Raw genomic sequence first — 17,873 nt, 5'->3', positions numbered from 1 at the left:
GAACACAGGACAGAAAGCAGGATTATTTCCTCCTGGATGGACTTCTTCTCTAGCAAAGACATACTGACACCTTCTCCAGCCACCCAGACCTGAGAGACTCAGGTGCTGGCAGCACTTTCTAGGAACTGCCAAGAGTCTAGGAAGTGGGGTGGCATGGTGCAGCCTGGTGTAGTGCTGGCCGAGGAGCCCCCAGGGACCCCCGTGCTGGTTCTTTGGCCTGGGTGGCTAGGCCAGTGGGAGCAGCTCTGTCTGTCCCTGCCAAGTCTGAACTCCTACAGGGGTCACTGGGGAGAAACCTCCCAAACTAGGACATCTACCCTGAGCTGCCTTCCTGGCCATGCCTCAGGGCCCAGCCACGACCTGGCCCCACCAGGGCAGTCAAGCACATTGGTGAAATGTCACTCAGCCCACTGGCCAGTCACCCCTCAAAACCTACCACAGCTTCCTCAAGACGATGTGCCTTTGAGGCCCTGCTGCCTCCCTGCCTTGGCCTCAGCCCGCCTCTGGGCTTCCTTCAGTTCTTTGAGGCAAGCTCTCCTCCCCCTCAGAGCCTGAACCTGTGCATTTCTTCTGCCTAAAAACTCCTGACCCCAACACCCTCCAGACGAGGTCAGAGGCCAGCCTCTGCTCTTGTGGTGCCACGTGCCTCCCCTTTAGAGCCCGCATCCTATGTAGCCACCTCTCACCTCCCTCCGTGTTGGTCACCTCCCTCTATGCCCCAAGTCCCTTCCCCCGGGATGGCTCACAGGAGGCTCCACCAGTAGCTGGCAGGACCGACTCAGCCATTGTTCTCCTGGAACTGCCCTATGGCTCTGTCAGGTGGTAGGGGTGGTGACAAATCCAGCCTGAAAGGGTGGGGGAGGTTCTGTCTGGGGACAGGTCTTCTCACAGGGATCAGCCATGCTATTTGGGACCCTGAGAGGGCTATGTGGCCTGTCCCCAGCTCCATGCCACACCCTGTTGGCAAAGGAAGCAGGGGTGAAGCTAGAACCCCCAGGATTTGGGATGGATTAAGGCAGACCCCATGTCCATTCTCCTTTCCCAGGAACGACCCTAGAACCAGGGTTTGTGCGGTGAGAGGGTCCTGAATTGAGGAAACCTGGATTGGGCGTGATTAAGTTCCCACTATCAGCAGGAATGGGGGCCTGGCCTTCTTGCCAAGGGATAGAGAGGACACGATGCCAGAGGTGACTACTGCCTTTATTGCCTCTGTGCTGGGGTCCTGGGCTGGGGTTCAGAGGTATCTGGGGGCAGCAGGTGACTCTGGAGCCAAATTATTGCTACTTAGCAAGGTCACCTTGGGGCTTCCCATAGTGCCCTTAGTATGGGTGGGCATGAGCATGCAAATGATATGCAAATGACATGCAAACCAACCCAGGATCCTGCAGAGGGCTCTGGTGCAGCTGCAGGTGCTGAAGAGTCAGGAGCCTGCCAGCCCAGGAGGGTGATGGGGACACCCAGGTCCTTGCAGACTGCAGACTGATCTAGCCCAGCCTCGGGGGTCGAGGTTCGGGGATATGGACAGTCCCTGAGCATCAGCCCTGGTTCTGCTGCTGGTTGGGGAAGAGCAGAATCCTGGCCCCAAGATAGCAAGAAGAAAGCAGGCACCCACTAGGTAGCCAGACAGCCCAAGGCCCACTCAGAGAGGGAAGGGACCTGCCCTGGGTCACACAGCAAGGCAGGGGCAGAGGGGACCAGAATCCAGGCCTCCTGAGCTAGACAGATGCCAGAGTGCCTCAGAGGCCAAAGCTATGAGCAATAAAATACACTGTTAAAGAAAGAAATACAAAGCAAGCAGCCCAGTCTCTGATCCCTGGGCTGAGAAATTCTCTGCCAGCTGGCTCTGGGAGGGGAGGCCTCTGAGAGCCAGGCCCCAGGTATAGGAGGTGGCAGCGTTCTTGGTCTTGAGCTGAGCTAACCAGTCCAGAAGCTCCAGAAGGAGGCAGGCAGGGCTCCAGGGTCCTTGGCTTATGCAGGTCAGGCTCAGTTATTATTCATAATCCACCAGGATGCTGAGGGTCAGAGGTGGGGAGTCAGAGGCCATCAGGTGCCCACTGCCCTTCCCCCCAGTTCCCAGGGCTGTGGAGAGGGTTGGGAGCTGAAGCCCACCTGGGAAGAACACAGTGGTGAGGGTGTCTGGAGCCTGCAGGTGGTCAATGAGGATGCGCTGGAAGGCCTTACTGCAGGCAGACTGCTGGTGCCTGGGGAGGGCCGCAGAGTGGACCAAGGCTGGAGCTGGTCCCCAAGGATCCCCACTCCCACCCAGTCCTGCTGCCTGGTTTCAGATCTGAGTCCTTCCTCATAGTGGCTCTGAGCCTCAGTTTTCTCCTCTGTGAAATGGGGACAATAGTGTCCACTTCAGTGGGATACTGGGAGGATTACATGAAATAACACACAAGGCGTGTGGCATAGGCCCTATGCCATAGGGTGTGGCACAGTGGTAAAGGTGTGTATTCATTGTGCACCACCTACCTTGTACCTGGCACTGTGTTCAGTTCTTTACATGTCATCTCATTTAGGTGATAAGAGGATGGAACTATGATCACTCCCATTTTGAAAAGGAGGCCACTGGGGCTCAGAGGGGTGACTCTCCTGAGGTCACACAGCCAGTGAATAGGAGAGGATGATTTGAACCCAGGCTTGACTCACTCCAGGGCACATACTCAATAAACATTAGCTGTTAGACCACCACTCATACCTTCTCCAGGAGGCCTCATCCTGCCAGAACTCGTACAGGGTGAAGGAGGCATTGTCCAGCATCTTCTGGGCAGACACACTGCAGGGCCAAAGAGACGGCCAGGCCAGGCCTGGGCTGCCACCACCTCTGCCCACCTAGCCAGGGGTGTCTAACGAGAGCCCTGGCCCAGGACGCTCAGTCCCAGCATTCCTCGTGCTCACCCCCCACCCCGACCTTGGCCGGCCCGCCACCCGGCTGAGGACTCACTGCAGGCAATGGCTCTGGGCCCCTGTGAAGTCCACGTAGCAGCACAGGGCATGGTGGAAGTCCTGCAGGGCTTCCTCTGCCACCTGCACCTGCCTTTGGGCCACGAGGATGTGCTGGCAAGAGAGGCAGCCTGGTCAGCTGGGGTGGGGTAGGGCAGGGCGTGGGGTGAGGGACTGCTGTGGCCTCCAGGATGACCCCACCCTTCTTGTCCTGCACCAGACCCAGCCAACCCTGAGGTCGGGCTCCTGCCCCAGCCTGGCCCCCAGCTTCCCTGACTCCATCCTCCTCTTCCCATCACCAAGGTTTCTGCCTTGATCCAGCCACTGTCCCACTCTCCTGCAGTATGGCACCACTTCCTCCTGCCCCCTTTAGCCTCTGTCCACACTGCTCCAGACCCAGCTTTCAGAACTGTAGACAAGGGACACTGATGCCCATGGAAGGACAGAGTTCTGCAGGGTCACAGAGCAAGGGCCAGAACCCAGCACCTGCCTGCCAGGCCCAGGGGACAAGGGCTGGGTCAAGCCTGGAGAAGGTGTCATATGCAAGACAGAGGCTGGGGGCAGCTGGCCAATGAACCTCCTCACTTCATGATCTCCTCCCGGACTCCCACACCCAGCTGCCTATCCCCTCTCAAACACTCACCGAGTTGGGCCCCTTGGTAAACTCCTCTTCGTGCAGGGGTTCCAGCCGAGGGGCCTGTGAGGGACACAGAGCGTGGGCCAGGTCCCTGGCGTGTGCCTGGCTTGGGTGGATTCCCAAAAGGTCCACAGGCACAGGGCACTGGCCACACGGCCACTCACCTTGCACTCCAGCTGGTCGATGAGCTCCTGGAGACGGTTGATCTGGAGCCGCCAGTGCATCTCAGCCTCTGAGCTCTGCCCTGGGGGTCAGGCACGTGCCCCCTCAGGCTGGGGGCTTCTTGGGATGAATTGAGGGAAAGTGGAGGAGCAAACACCGGGGCCCTGAGGGATGCCGTGCCCTCCCATCCCACCGCAGGCACACCCACCTGTGTCAGAGGAGCCAGGAGACCAGGTGGGTGACCGACTGACACTCCGCAGGGCCCTGCGCCCTGCCCGCCGGCTGCCTCGGGGCCTGCTCTGCACCTCCACCCTCTCTTCATCTGACCTGAGGGGAGTGGAGGGTCAGCCCACTGCTCCCAGACTCACGGGGCCAAGCACTGGGGCCCCAGCACGGGCCTGGGTGGGTAAGACAGGCTTCCCAGGACACTGAGGCCCAGCCTCAAAGCCAGCCAGCCCTGCTCACCCCTCTTGGCCTCCCTGCCTAAGAACAAGAATTTGGGCTCCAGGATGCTAGAACATGGAACATGATAAAAGCTGAGGGCCTTGACACATGGAGATAAGGGGCATTCATGAACCGGACCCGCAGGTGGGCAGAGCTCCTCACACACCGTGGGCCATGGGCCTGGGCCTCCAGGGTATCTGACGCCCCCTCCAGCGAGCTCTGCAGGGCTTGGAGCTGGCTCACCGTCTCCCGCAATAGGAAGCGTGTCACAAACTGGTCCACCTTGGAGGCCCGCTCATACTCCTGGGGGCAGAGGGGGCATGGTCAGCATCTCCTGGCTCCAAGCATATATTTCTGAATGGGGAGCTGCCCCCTGCGCCCCACCTCCTGCTCATCAGAGCAACAGTGGCAGCCTAAAGAGCAGAGGACATGCAGAACTGGCACAAGCAGAAAGGCACTGGGACTCAGTGGGGAGCAGACCCCGGACCCCCTCCTTGTCTGGGCCTGGCCTCTCTTACTGGGAGGTATGAGGCCAGCTCACAGAGAAGCATCTGCCATTCTCTGGCCCTCAAGGCCCTTTCCATGTTGGAGCTCCCACCTTCAGCCAGTAAGGCCGCAGACACAGCTAGACTGGGCTGGGTGGGGTGGGACAGGGCAATTTTGACCCACGAGGCAAAATGACAGTGTGATATGGTGCCATACTCACCAGCTGGCCCCAAACTCACAGGCTTAGTATTCATTCATTCATCCATTCATTCATTCACTCATCCATACAACAAACATTTACTGAGCACCTCTTACTAGGAGCTGCAGATACAAGACAGCAGATCGCTGGCCTCACACACACACCCCAGCACTGATCCCCGTATACACTGCCATTTCCCCCCAGCCCTTGCCAAGGCTGGCAGAGACAGGGAGGACCACCATGTGCCAGGCCCCGTGCTGCCCACCTGGAATGCTCAGAGATTCCCCAGTTACCTTCATCTCCTTGTGCCTCAGTTTCCTCACCTATAAAACAGGGATGGTAATAGCCATCTCACTGAGCTGTTGAGAGGCTCCAGTGAGTTATCTCCTACATAGGGCTCAGCCTAGTACCTGGCACATACGTTCTCAATAAAGAACTGCCATTGTTTTCATTGTCAAACATAATTCTAACAAGAAACCTGCCCACTCCACCTACACACACAGTACAGGGTGGGAGTCCTGGGGAGCTGTGGTGCCCCCCTCCACAAGGGGCTCCAGAGGCACCCTACATCAAGGGCTTCGTCTTCTGACCATAACCTGCCTCAATTCAGCCATCAGATGGGCAGGGACAGAGTGGGGGCTGGGATCTCTCATTCTCAGATAGGCCAGTGGTTTCTCCAAGCCTGATCTCTAGACTTCCTGGCCGTTCTTTGAGCTTCCTGAAATCCTTCCAATAAATTCCCTTGCTGGTGCTTAAGATGACTGATCAGTTTCTGTTGTTTACAACCAAAGAACCTGGCTGACACAAGCACCCATTCTGCGTCAGGCCCTGTTTCTAAGCAGAGTTTCATTTAATCCTCATAATAATTTACAGGAAACATAATTGACCCCGTTTTGCATATGAAAAGACTGAGGCCTACGGAAGTTGATTACCTTGGCCAAGGTCACACAACTAGTTAGCGGCAGAGTCAGAATTCAAACCCAGGTCACAGAAATTCTTCTCCTCACCACTAAGCACCTTACAAGCATCGCCTCACTTATCGTCATTAGCCCAGTTTTACAGCTGAGAAACCAAGGCCGGAAGTTACAGACAGAGTAAATGGAGCCGAGATTGGCCCGTGTGTTCTGGGAGGAGCAGCTCGGAGCCTGGAGCTGGTAAGGTCGACCCATGAGGTCACAAGGTGGCCTCCCTGGGACAGAGCCGGGACAGGGGACCCCCAGCCAGAGGGCAGGGCAGAGGCAGCATGGGCCAGGCCCCCCAGTGGTGACCAGCCCTGCCATGGGAAACAACAGTTCCCACAAGAGGACCAAAGTGCCCAAGCAGGCCTGCAAGGAGAGGCCACCTGATATGGACAAGGCCTGGCGGAAACAGCAGTTCTTCAACCACCTCAAGTGGAAGAAGCCGAGTGTGAGTCCCAGGGGTGCAAGGGGCAGATGGAGTTCAGGGGACCTGGACAGGTGAACAGGAGGGGATGCTGGGACTCTAGGCCTCGTGGGGCATGGAAGGGGTTAGAGAACCCCTTCTGAGGATGAGGATCCCAGGAACCCACGTGGGTGTGGATGGGGTCCTAATAACCCAGAAGGGAGAGCAGGTATTCCAGAAACCAGGAGGTGGATGAGACTTGGGAGCCTAGGAGGGGGAGCAGGAGGGGATTCTCCCAACGGTGGACAGATGGGTGGAGGTCCTGGCATGGCGAATCAGCCCTAGCTGGTGTCACTGGGGCTATGGGCACAGGGAGTTCCCTTATGCCCCCTTTCCATTCCCCCTCCTCAAGTGGGCAGAGGCCCTGGACCGGGGCCGGGGTGGGTGAGGGTCTCATCATCGAGGCTGGGAGGGCAGGCAGCGGATTTCATAAACGTGACCGGAGTGAGGTCTCAGGAGGTCAGCCTGGCGGGGGCGGGGGTGAGGGTTTCCAGAGGGGAGGCAGGATCCCGGGCGAGGGGGGCAGGGTGCCTGCCTCCCCCACCTCCCCCTGCCCGGGATGGGAGGATGGCAGGAGTCCTGGAAACGTAGAGGGGGCAGGGTCCTGGGAGATAGAACCCGGGTGGGTGAGGGTCCCCGATAGGAAGGTGGGGCGCGCTCTTTCCCCTCACGCCCCTGCCCCACCCCCAGACCAAGATCGTGCTGCTTTTCCCCCTGGACAAGCGGCAGCAGCTAGCCGAGGCGACGGCGGGCCCCGGCGCGCGGCCCGGGCGGCCGGGTGAGGACGCGGCAGGCGCCCCCGTGGGCTCCCAGGCGGCGGCGCCCACGTTGCAAGGTGCGGGCGACGGCGCTGAGCTGCGCGAGGGCGCGCGTGGGCGCAAAACGAAGACGATCCCAGTCAAGCTGCTGCTGCTGGACGCAAGGCTGCAGGAGGACCGGCGCCGTGTGGCGCGTGGGCCCGGGGGCGGGCCCGGCGCGGGGGGCGGGGCCAAGGCCGCGCATGGCTAGCAGCGGCTCAATGCCCGTCTGCTGACCGAGAACAAGGCGGGCGGCTACGCCAACCCTGCCTAGGAGCAGCCGAGCAAGCGGCGCCGCTGCCCTCGCCCGCGGCACTGAGTGCCTGGCCCGGACCTCCGTACCCCAGTCCATACCAATAAAGAGCGCATAGCAACCCTGGCGCCTGTAGCCCTGTCTGAGGCATGGGGGCGTAGAGCTGGGGTGGGGGAAACTGAGGCCCTGAGCGAGACAGGGGAGAACGGGCATATTGAAGGCAGAGCCACAGCCATGGCCTGGAGCCAAGGCTGTTTTTGCTTCCTCTTTTCTTGTGACCCAAGAGTCAGAACCCCTATTCCGGGCTGGCAGGGGGCGGGGGGCACCCTGCCACAGTGGAGGGAGGCTGCTCCTCTCCTCTCCAGCTCCAGGCCCGGGTCAGATCCTGACGGCTCTGCAGGCCCAATGGCAGAGAGCTTGGGCAAACCCAGGCTTGGCCACGCTAGGAGGAGGGGCCTGCTTCCAGCAGAGGCCAGGAAGCTCCAAGAGTCTCCAGCACTCACAGGTCCTTCTTAAGCTGAGGGAAGGTCCCAGGCAAAAAGCCACCACCTTGGGGAAGAACTGTGAAGGTCTCATGGTCAGCATAGTTTGAGCCTTAGACTCACGTTCTGCCTGTGAGAGCACCCAGGAGGAGAGGCTGGGGTCCCTGGTCCTCTGACCCCTCACTCCTAACCCACTCTGCTTGGTAATCCCCGAGGCACCTCAGTCACTTGTCTCCCAAATTACCTTGTCCCATCCTCTTCCCCACATTGCAACCAAAGGCTTCTTCCAAACCACTGATCTGTAGGGCAGTTCACGCGCCGCTCATAAGCTCACACTGGTTCTCTGCTGCGCACAGGGAAACGCCCAAACTTATTACTGGGATGTACAGGTCCAGACCTCCAGCCTCGGTCTTCGCCTCTAGGGCTTCTTAGTGACTTCCACCCTCACCCCTGCTCTGGCCATATTGCCACTTGTGGTCTTCAATTCGAGGTTCACCTCCCTAATTCACCCACAAGAGGCCCTGCACGCTTTCTGTGCAGCGGGACCCAGCTGCTTCTCTCTCTCCTGGGTCCCAAACCCAGCTCCGGACCCTACCCCCTCCAGCCCTGCCAAACCTGCAGCCTGCATTCCACTGGAGACCAACATCAGAATGCCCCCTTTGGGCGCAGATGCATCAGGGGTGAAGGTCCCAGTTCACTAAAACCACAGGCACAGCTTCTGCTGAAGATACACTTTTGTCAGTGTCAACACCACATCACCTGCATCAGGCTGGAGGCTGTACTACCCATAGCATCTCCCCTGCTGCTCTGTGAGAACTGACCCTTTCCTACCATCCACATGGTTACAATCAGGGTAACCACGTTCCTCAATGTGGCCACACCTCCTGGCATAAGCAATTGGCCCAAGCTGGTCCTATCAGCCCCTTCCCTGGGTCTGTAATTTAGGAGCTGTAGGAGACTATGTTTTCTACAGGAACGTGCACAGGCTGAAGCCAGTCTTGAGAAGAATATAAACAGAATGCAGAGCCAGTGCACATCTTGGGTCCCCCACAGGCCGGCAGTCAGGCCCTGATTCCAGTCTTTTCCTAAAACCTGATTTCACCCTTGCCTTGGTATCCATAAGACATACAAGATCCCTGTGATAAAAGTCCGTATTTTACCTTAGGCTCACCGGAATGGGTCTTCAACTTGCAACCAGAATGGTCCTAAAGAGAATAAAGAGACTCTGCAGAGACAAGACGTGGACTATTTCCTGTGTGTGAGGACGACCGCCTTTCGGAGGAAGTAACTGAGCCCAGAAAGAGATTAGGACTTGCTCAGCGCACAGTGAGTCAGCCTCAGAACTGAGTCACAAACTCAGGTCCACGTTTGTAAGCCCCTGAAGGTAGGATCCCTTTGTGGGATACCTGGGCCCTTGAAGGCTAAGCACACAGAGATCTTCAGGGTGGCTGGAGGTCCATGATTAAGAGCTTTCTCTTCACCGTTGAGAGGGAAGGGGCCGCACATTTGGCCAGAGCACATCAGATAATCCGAAGTGGTTTGGGGAAGGAATCAAATTGGTTGGGCTGAGCGGCTGAGGCCAGACCCCTGGATGTCAAAATCACTGCCCTTGACCCTGTCCCAGGAGAGAGGATGGGTCTGGGGCGTTTTCATCAGGGTAGAGGCTGTGAAAGCACAGCAGGTGCTGAGAACTGAGGTCACAATGAGTCCAAGTTCTTTTCCTTCCTTCTCTGACCACCCCCTCCCAACTCCACGACCAGGAACTACAATACTTCGGTCAAGCCCAGCTGAGAAGTGCCAGGAGACCGCCAGGGTCTCAAGGGCTGGGCTGGACTCCTGGGTCCCCAAGGGGGATCTATGTCTGGAAAACATTGCCACAAGGCCCCTTCATTCTCAGAGCTGCTCCTGGAGGCTTCTCAATCTCTTAAAGCGGCCCTCTCATCATCCACTTCGGCAAGGGCTTACTTAGGGGGCGGAGCCAAACCACCCAGGCGAGTCCTCAGAGAGGGGGGTGGGGCCTTGAGCCAGAGGAGGACCAAGAGGGACTGAACCACAGCCCAGTTAGGGCGGAGACTGACACTTGAACCAAAGGTCGGGCCTCAGGCCCAGGAGCGGAGCCAAGAGCTGAAAAGAGACCTCCACTCCGGCCAGAAGAGTGGGACTTCAAGACCAGAGGGCGGAGCCCAAGGAATGAGAGCGATAGTTCTCTAGTGCAGAAACGCGGGGACGTAGGCCCACGAAGCAGAGCCAAGAGCTGAAAGGCGGGCCACCATCAAGTCCAGCTGAGGCGGGGATCTCACGCCGGGGGCGGAGCTTTGGGCTGAAGGGCGTGGCCGGCCCGAAGGTGGCGTCGCTGTCCGGGAGCCGCCGAGTCCGCCGGCTGCCCTCGCTGGGCCGCGTCGCGGTGGTGGTGGACCAGGGCTCGGGCTTCACCAAGGCGGGCTTCGCGGGCGAGGAGCAGCCGCGCCTGGTACTGAAGAGCTCCAGCCTGGTGCCCAGCTGGGACCGGCCCGTGCTGCCCGGGGCGCCCGGCTGCGAGCTGGCGGGCGGCGTGGCGCGGGCGCACCCCATCAAGCACGGCGTGGTGGTGGACTGGGAGGCGCTGGAGGGGCTGTGGGAGCGCCTGCTGGTGGGCGGCCTGCGGGTGTGCCCAGAGCAGTGGCCGGTGCTGGTGAGCGACTCGCCGTCGGCTCCACCCGCGGGCCGCGAGAGGGTGGCCGAGCTGCTGTTCGAGGCCCTGGCAGTGCCCTCGTGCCACCTGGCCAGCACCGCGTTGCTGGCGCTCTGCTCTGTCGGCGCGTTCAGCGGGCTGGCCTTGGAGGCGGGTGTGGGCGTGTGCCACGCCACACCCATCTATGCGGGCCACTCGTGGCACGAGGCCACCTTCCGGCTGGACGTGGCAGGCAGTACTCTGTCGCGCTACCTGCGGGACCTGCTGGTGGCAGCCTGCCCCGATCAACGACTGCATGCCCTACCCCGCAAGGTCATCACACAGCTCAAGAAGCGCTGCTGCTATGTGTCGCTGGACTTCGAGGGTGACCTCCGTAACCCTGCCTGCCACCATCCTGTCAGTTTCTACTTAGGCAATGGGTGCTCTGTCTGCCTCAGCAGCGAGCGCTTCCGCTGCCCGGAACCTATCTTCCAGCCGGGTCTGCTAGGCCAGGCTGAGCCAGGACTGCCCACCCTGGCCTTCCGGGCACTGCAGAGGATGCCTGCAACACTACGGACACGGCTGGCCAACACCGTGGTGCCGGCCGGTGGCTCCACCTTTTCCCTGGCTTCACTGAGCGCCTGGAGATGGAGCTGGAAGCCCAGTGCCGCGGCATGGTTATGGGGCACTGCAGCCTCGCCTGGTGGCCAAGCCCGGGCGTGGCACAGCAGTGTGGACAGGAGGCTCCATGGTGGCCTCACTGCGTTCCTTCCAATGCCACTGGATGACCCGGGCCATGTACCAGGAATGTGGCTCCAGGCTGGTGCACGAAGTGTTCAACTGACTCATGTTGGACTGGAGGGGGTGGTGCCACGATGGGGGGGGGGTGCAGAGGCAGACACCTGGCAGGCTAAGCTGCAGCTCTATCAGAGGCATTGAGTGCCAGATAAAAGGCTCAGTGATTGGAGCTGGCAGAGTCGTGTGGTGATAGGTCACCCTCTACCCCTTTCTGGGCCAGGAGGAGGTGGTCAGGACCCCTGGGGCCCTTACTTTGACCTGCAGTTTGAATTCCCACTAACCAGTGCCAGTTCAGAGAATGCCAGTCTAGGGGCCCACCCCCAGGGCCCTGTTTCCATGGCAACAAGGAAGGCGATGCCCCCACCTGTGTCCAGGCCACAGATATGGAAGTCATCATAACATACCAACCCCTCATCATATACCATTTGGATTCCCATCCCATGCCAGGCCCCAAGGGGTGACCCTTTGAAAAACTACTAAATCCCATGTGAAGCAACCAGAAGGGGAAGCCCTGTCCTCAGATGATCATCAGCTTGCTGAGAGCCTCAAAGTGAGGTCAGGCACAATCCCAGGCCTGCTCACTGTTCCCTCCTCACCCCCTTAGGTGGAGACATTTCTTAAAAAGAACACAAAGGGAGGGGTGCCTTTCGGTGTTTTTAAAATACCATCCAAGGGCCTGGAGCCCGGGCCATGAGCACTGTTTATGCTTGTGCGCACGTGTCCATACACAGACACAAACACATGGGGTGCACACATGCCTGCCTACACACGCATGTCCTTAGGCTGCCCCCCAACCAAGCTCCACACACCAGTACGAGCCTCTGGATGTGTGTGAGCGTGCCCTCCTCCACAGCCCATCCCTGCTGGGAGCCGGCCTTCATACCCCACAACAAACAGTTAGGTCTGGTCAATAATAAAAGCAGTAGCAGCAGCAGCTCCAGGTGTGACGTGGCTACTGCGTGCCAGGCAGAGGTCTCGGTGCTGGGAATAGAGTAGAGAACAAGACAGACAAAAATCCCTGCCTTCATTCTCGTTTAATGGTCACAACAAATGTCTGGAGGTAGGTTCTATTATAATGCCCAGTTTACAGATGAGGAAACTGAGGCCCAGAGAGGTAAAGATGCACAGCCAGAAAGTGGGAGCTGGGATTAGAACCCAGGCCTCTAGCTCCACAGCCCTGAGCCCAGTGGTGGAGGCTGCCACAGCACAGCAGACACCCCCTGCCCTCATTTTGGGCCCCCCACTATCAGCCCCTCCACTCACCAGCTTGGTGGTGTCCATGGCAGTGAGCACTGCACAGTTCAGCGACTCCAGTGCAGCCAGCACAGGCCGATAGACGCCCAGGTGTTCAGAGAAGTAGTCTGAGGGCAGAGGAGGTACTCAAAGGTTCCCGGACCCCCACCCCCCCATTTACAAGCTGGAATTCCCCAGCAGCCAACCAGGCCTCATACCCTGAGCCCAGCCGATCCTGTTCCATGGGACACCAGCAACAGCCTCTCATCACACCCACCTGCCCAGGGGTCCCGGGAGACAAGAGCTCCCATGGGCCTACTCACCACACAGTTTCTCCGTTTCCAAATTGCTACAGGGAAAAGAGAAGGCGCCCTTCAGACCTGCTGACTTGGGCCTGGTAAACTGGGACTTTGAAGCCAATGTTCCTCTCCTCTTCCTGCCCAGCTCAGGCTGACAAGGAGGCAACTTCTGACTCCACCCCAGGTTAAGTTGCTCAGTGGACAGAGAGGGGGAGCACGGGTACTATCAGCCCGCCAAATACTCTCTGAGGGCAAAATTTCAGTCCCACTGTCTGCCTCCAAGGGGGTTTCAGGCCGGTAGGCAGATATGAACACAGGCCAAAGAGGAGTGGTTAGAGCTGGGAAGGGGAAGCCAGGTCCCAGGTCTGTGGAAATGCAGAGAAGGCATGGAGTATAGTATTACTTGTTAGGTCAGGGAGGGCTTCCTGGAGGAGGGGCTGCCTAAGTTAGGCCTTGAAGGAGAAGAAATCTGACTGGAGTATCTGGTGGTGGTTAGGTGGTAGCACTGCATACAAAGGGTCCAGCCCAAGCATAGGATTGGGAGCCTAGGATTTATTCTAAGGAGACGGGGGGGAGGGAAGTGAGAGGGAGGGATAGCTGTGCATGTGTGTGCACCCATGTGAGGAAGCAGGAGAGAAGGCAAGCAAACTTGCACTAAGACCTGTAGATGTGGAAGCACCTGCATCCATGGGTGGAAGCAAGCGGGGCCCAGCTGTCCCCAGGCATCCTCTGGTCCCTGCAGGAAGCGGGAGTTGGAAGAGTGCACCCCTGTGGGCTGAACCATAGGTGGTGACTCAGGCCTGGCTATTTTGGGGTCCCAGCTGGAAGCAGTGTGATGAGCAAGGCTGGAGCCAGGGAGGGGGTAGGTGGGTGGGTAAAGTTGGCACCGAGCCCTGGCACCCCTCTCCCTCTGCCCCCCTCATCCTCCATAAGGAACCAAAGCAGCAGGGGACACAGTGGGGTTGGGACAGCCTGGCCTCACATCTACATGCGGCGCACACATCCCCCTTGAGTACTCACTCAGCGGGATGCCCATCAATACTGCTGAACAGCTCTCGCAGCTCCCCGGGGCTGAGAACCCCATCGGCAAAGTAATTCTGGAATTCTTCAAATGAGAGCTTACCATCATCTGGGCGGGGTGGGTGGACAAAGAGCAGAGTCAGTATCCCTGACCCTGGCTGTACCCCTGCCACAAGTTCCAGGCCCACTGAAGGCTTTGCAGCATCTCACAACCACCCAGCCAAGTGGAATGGGATTCTGAGCTTGATGGGAGGCCTGGCCATTGGGGACAAAAGGGCTGGGGCCCCTAGAGGTGCCCACTTAAGGTAACAGGGCCCACTTTGCAGGCACCCAAGGGACAGGGCAGTACACATGTGGCACTGGGTACAGACTCAATGTTTGCCAAATGAAGAAACAAATGAACAACAGCCTGGGTCACAGTCAGATCATGGCAGGGCCAGATGTCACTTGGAGGACTCGGGGCTGGGTCTCTGCCCCACATGCTGGCCAGTGTGGCTCCAGGGTGGAGGGGACCTCCGTGCTCTGGACCCAGGCCCTTCACAGAGAAGCCACAGGGAGTTAGATAAAATCTTCCTAAGAGTGGAGCCCCTGTAAGTAGCAGCAGGCTGGCTCAGGAGGGAAAGACCTCCCCGTCACAGGGGACATGTAGCAGAGGCCGAGAGTGTTACCTGTGAGGTCTCTAAGCAGATGGGGTGGGGAGAGTGGAGCTGGGGGAGGGTCTGAACTTCCCCAGACAAGATGCTGTGATCCAAATGAGACCATGTGTCCTGATCAACCGGTTGGAACAAATGGTCTCCACCAATTTGAAGAGACCCAGGGAGAAGGGGCAAGGGGTGGGGACACAATCCTCTCTCAAGGAGGCTGAAACATAAACAGGTCTGAAGCCCCCAGCTGAAAGTGAGGTCAAGGCTGATGGGCTGTCTCAGCTCAGACCCTCCACTGGCCAATCCAGGCACCGTGGGCTGCTCTGAGTCATCTATGCACAGCAACCTGCCTGCAGGGTCCCCTAATGGCTCCTGCTTTAGCTTTCAAGGTTTTGCCAGACCAGAGTCTGAGACTGCCCAGGACCTAAGGCAGGAGGAGCTGATTCCCTGGACCTAGCTTTATCCTGCCCAAGCCCTCCCTGTGTCCAGATGGTTGGTAATGTGGAAAGTTACTGAGTACTCTGAAAATCTAAGATAAAATCCCCCACAGGGCCTCATCTCCATGACCGCACCCTTCCAAACCCCTCACACAGGGAGTCTGGGACCAAGCATCACATTAGACCTGGGTTCAAGGCCCACCACCTCAGGCAGCCTGCTTTACCTCTCTGGGCCCCTGCTCCTTTGTCTGTGAAATGGGGTAAAGAATTCTCACCTAGCTTGCAGTTGTGAGGGCAACATAAGGTCATATACGAGAAGTACCCCCCAGTGTGCCAGGGCATTGCATGAAAATAAGCCCCCACCTCCAGACTCTGGCTAAGTTACATTTCCTCCACTCTCCATCCTGCCAAACTTGATTCAAAACAACACTTCCTCCGAGAAGGACACCTGGGTTCATTCTCCTGGTTTGAGTCCTCTCAAGATTTTTCTCCATTCTAGACTGTGCCCCCAAACCCCCAACCCTCCCCTGAGCCTCCCTGATGTCCATCACCCAACCCCCCACCGTGGGACCCAGGGGAAACCACACTCACCATTCTTGTCTGCTCTGCGGAAAACCTAAAGGACAAAAGGGCATGGATGGGAGCTGTGAGCTGGGAGGCAAGAGGCCCCCACCCAACTCAACAGAGCCCCAGCTGGCTGGCCTGCCCCCTGCGTCTCCCTTCCTCCTGCCCAGCATGGTCCCAGCTCCCTGCCCAGCTCGGCCCTGCAGGAGCTTTTCCAGCAAGGTGAGCACAGGAAGAGCACACAGCGGGCCCCACTGCTTGCTCACTTCTCCTGCGGGCCTGGCCTTGTGGGGGGTGCTCCAAGCCAGCTCTCTGCACCTTCACCTCCCACACCCAGAGTCAGTCCCAAGTTCTGTCTGATGCATCAGCCCTCAAACGGTCCCAGCTTGAGGAAGGTGGGGAGATGGGCCAAGATGCAGCCTGAGTATCCTAGGCACCCAGCCCAGACCTGAACCCCAACTCTCCTGTGTGGCTATGGTCTGTCCCAGACTCTGCCCACTCTGGACTGTGTCTCCGTGAACTTGCTGAAGACCCTGACATGCAGGTAGTGGCTAGTCCTTTCTTTGTGGGTGCCTGTTTTCCCACTAGCACACAGGGGAGCAGCCAAGGGTTAACCCTTCCAGGGCTGGGGCTTCCTATGAGGCTGACTCAGTATGAGGGTCTTGGGCAGGCCTCTGTGTGCATGCGTGCGTGCGTGCGTGTGTGTGCGTGTGTGTGCGTGTGTGTACGTGCAAGGGTGGACAGACTGTATTCATGGAGAAGCAGACAGGAAGGGCAACAGAGGCAGCAAGAGCGGAGCAGAGTAAACACTTGGTCCTTGTCTCCCCTAGGGACCAGAGACTCCCAGGTCACCCAAAGCAGCCCAGCAAATAGGAGACCAGAAGGCCTGGCAAGGAGCGGCAGGCCAAAGCCTGGACAGAGAGCCCCTGTCAGCTCCAGGTCCTGAATACCTCTTCCCTCTGGCTGTTTTCTTGGGTCAGTGAGGCTCAAGGATGAATGTAATCCCTAGCCAGAAGCCTGACTCAGAGAAGGTCTGCCACTGGCTTGGGGTCCACACAGCAGCACAGCAGCCTGGAGATACAGGGGGGTGAGTGGGGGAGGGGTACTAAGCTGAGAATGAGGACCCCTAGGGCCACACCCTAGTGTGCCCCTGCCTCCATGTGTGATCTCGGACATATCCCGAACCCTCCAGGCCTTGGTTTTTCCATCTGGGAAGTGGGAGGGTCAGGTCCCTTCCAGCAGGGAGGACTGTGGCCAAGTGCTGAGTCACTAGGGACAGTGGGGAGGGGGCAGGAGTACAGCCTTTCCCACTGGCAGGGACCTCTGGGAGTGGGGGCATGAGAAGTACAGGATGGGCTGAGGGCTGGGGTGAAAGGTGGGGAAGGGGCTCAGGGCAGTGACCGAGGTCGGGCCAGGCTGCTCCACGCTGGTGTCCATAGGGGCTGCAGGGCCACCTGCCAGTCAGGAGAGGGTGTACAGACCACAGAGAATGACTGTGGGCAGCCCCGACCAACTGTGGGATCCTTGGGTTGGATCTAAGGGACTCTGGGGTCAGCAGCAGGTCAGGAGTCAGGGGACTGCTTCCTCTTCCAGGTCTCCCTGCCTGGGTCAACCCGGACCCGGGCCGCCATAGAGGGGCACCGTGACTGCTCCTGTGATCAAGGGTCGACAGCGCCCCCCCACCGGCCAGACACATACATGGGGTGGTTTCGGGTTGGGGGGCAGGAGGAACAGTGACACTGAACCAGAGACAAGGAGAGAGAAAGAGAGAAAGAATGAGAAACAGAATGGGACACAAAGGTTGCGAGATAAAGATAAGGGAGACACACGGAAACAGAGACAGCAGGGTTAGTGAGAGAGGCAGAGACCCAGAGGCAGCGGCAGGGCCCCCAACAGACCTGGAGGAAGAGAGACGGACGTAGAGACAGGGAAAAGCAGAGTGAGAGAACCGCAGAGACGAGGGCAGGGAGAGACAGTGAGAGACAGAGTCCAGGGAGACACAGGGAGAGATACGACAGAGACCTGGGGAGACACCGCGAGAGACACCACCCCCAGGGCCACAGCGCCGGCGCCCCCGGCCCGCTCCCCACTCACGTCTTGGAAGAGCGCTTGTCCTGCGGGTCCGGCGGCCGGCGCGGGCGCGGGGGGTCGCGGGGGCTCCGGCGCAGGCGCCCGGATCAGGCACACGGTGAGCAGCCCCGCGCACGCCATGGCGCCGCTACCCGTTCGGCTCCGGCTCTATGCGGCTGCTAGCTCTGGACGCCACCGCCGAGGACTTCGAGGGACAGGAAGGGGGCGCGCCCGCCCATCGGCGCCGGCGCGGAGGCTGAGGGCCCCGCCCCCCGCGGCTCCGCCTCCACCCCCGCCCGGAGGGCCGCCGAGGCCCCTTCCCAGCCCGGACCC

At 59.1% G+C, this 17,873-nt stretch overlaps 3 protein-coding genes across 3 annotated transcripts; 2 read left to right on the top strand and 1 right to left on the bottom strand.

The window, feature by feature from the left end:
* Nucleotides 1-1,181: 1,181 nt before the first annotated feature.
* Nucleotides 1,182-17,731, bottom strand: NECAB3 (N-terminal EF-hand calcium binding protein 3). The gene is made up of 13 exons (XM_007105900.3): nucleotides 17,565-17,731; nucleotides 15,498-15,522; nucleotides 13,826-13,934; nucleotides 12,830-12,855; nucleotides 12,537-12,634; nucleotides 4,353-4,489; nucleotides 3,951-4,069; nucleotides 3,745-3,824; nucleotides 3,587-3,640; nucleotides 2,945-3,057; nucleotides 2,699-2,776; nucleotides 2,110-2,201; nucleotides 1,182-2,012 (listed from the first exon to the last, which is right to left on the bottom strand). The coding sequence occupies exons 1-13, from the start codon at nucleotides 17,679-17,681 to the stop codon at nucleotides 1,984-1,986; spliced, it is 1,077 nt and encodes a 358-aa protein (XP_007105962.1). The 5' UTR covers nucleotides 17,682-17,731; the 3' UTR covers nucleotides 1,182-1,983.
* Nucleotides 6,150-7,301, top strand: CUNH20orf144 (chromosome unknown C20orf144 homolog). The gene is made up of 2 exons (XM_024128600.1): nucleotides 6,150-6,278; nucleotides 6,984-7,301. The coding sequence occupies exons 1-2, from the start codon at nucleotides 6,150-6,152 to the stop codon at nucleotides 7,299-7,301; spliced, it is 447 nt and encodes a 148-aa protein (XP_023984368.1).
* On the top strand, nucleotides 8,664-11,319 carry ACTL10 (actin like 10). The gene is given in 4 exon segments (XM_024128601.1): nucleotides 8,664-8,678; nucleotides 10,152-11,091; nucleotides 11,094-11,141; nucleotides 11,144-11,319. Coding segments are annotated over 4 exon segments (1,179 nt in total).
* Nucleotides 17,732-17,873: the final 142 nt, after the last annotated feature.

Source organism: Physeter macrocephalus, unplaced genomic scaffold (genome assembly GCF_002837175.3).
Source record: "Physeter macrocephalus isolate SW-GA unplaced genomic scaffold, ASM283717v5 random_257, whole genome shotgun sequence".
In the NCBI taxonomy this organism is placed as follows: domain Eukaryota; kingdom Metazoa; phylum Chordata; class Mammalia; order Artiodactyla; family Physeteridae; genus Physeter; species Physeter macrocephalus.
Note: the sequence above shows the minus strand (reverse complement) of the source record. Positions and strands in the feature narration are given on the sequence as shown.

Excerpts from the sequence above, each read along its gene's own strand:
- CUNH20orf144 (XM_024128600.1), top strand. The coding sequence starts at position 6,150 with ATGGGAAACAACAGTTCCCACAAGAGGACCAAAGTGCCCAAGCAGGCC. Across the intron at positions 6,279-6,983 it reads TCAAGTGGAAGAAGCCGAGT|ACCAAGATCGTGCTGCTTTT; the intron begins GTGAGTCCCAGG and ends CCCCACCCCCAG.
- NECAB3 (XM_007105900.3), bottom strand. The coding sequence starts at position 17,681 with ATGGCGTGCGCGGGGCTGCTCACCGTGTGCCTGATCCGGGCGCCTGCG. Across the intron at positions 3,641-3,744 it reads TCGACCAGCTGGAGTGCAAG|GCCCCTCGGCTGGAACCCCT; the intron begins GTGAGTGGCCGT and ends TGTCCCTCACAG. Across the intron at positions 3,058-3,586 it reads TTACCAAGGGGCCCAACTCG|CACATCCTCGTGGCCCAAAG; the intron begins GTGAGTGTTTGA and ends CTCTCTTGCCAG.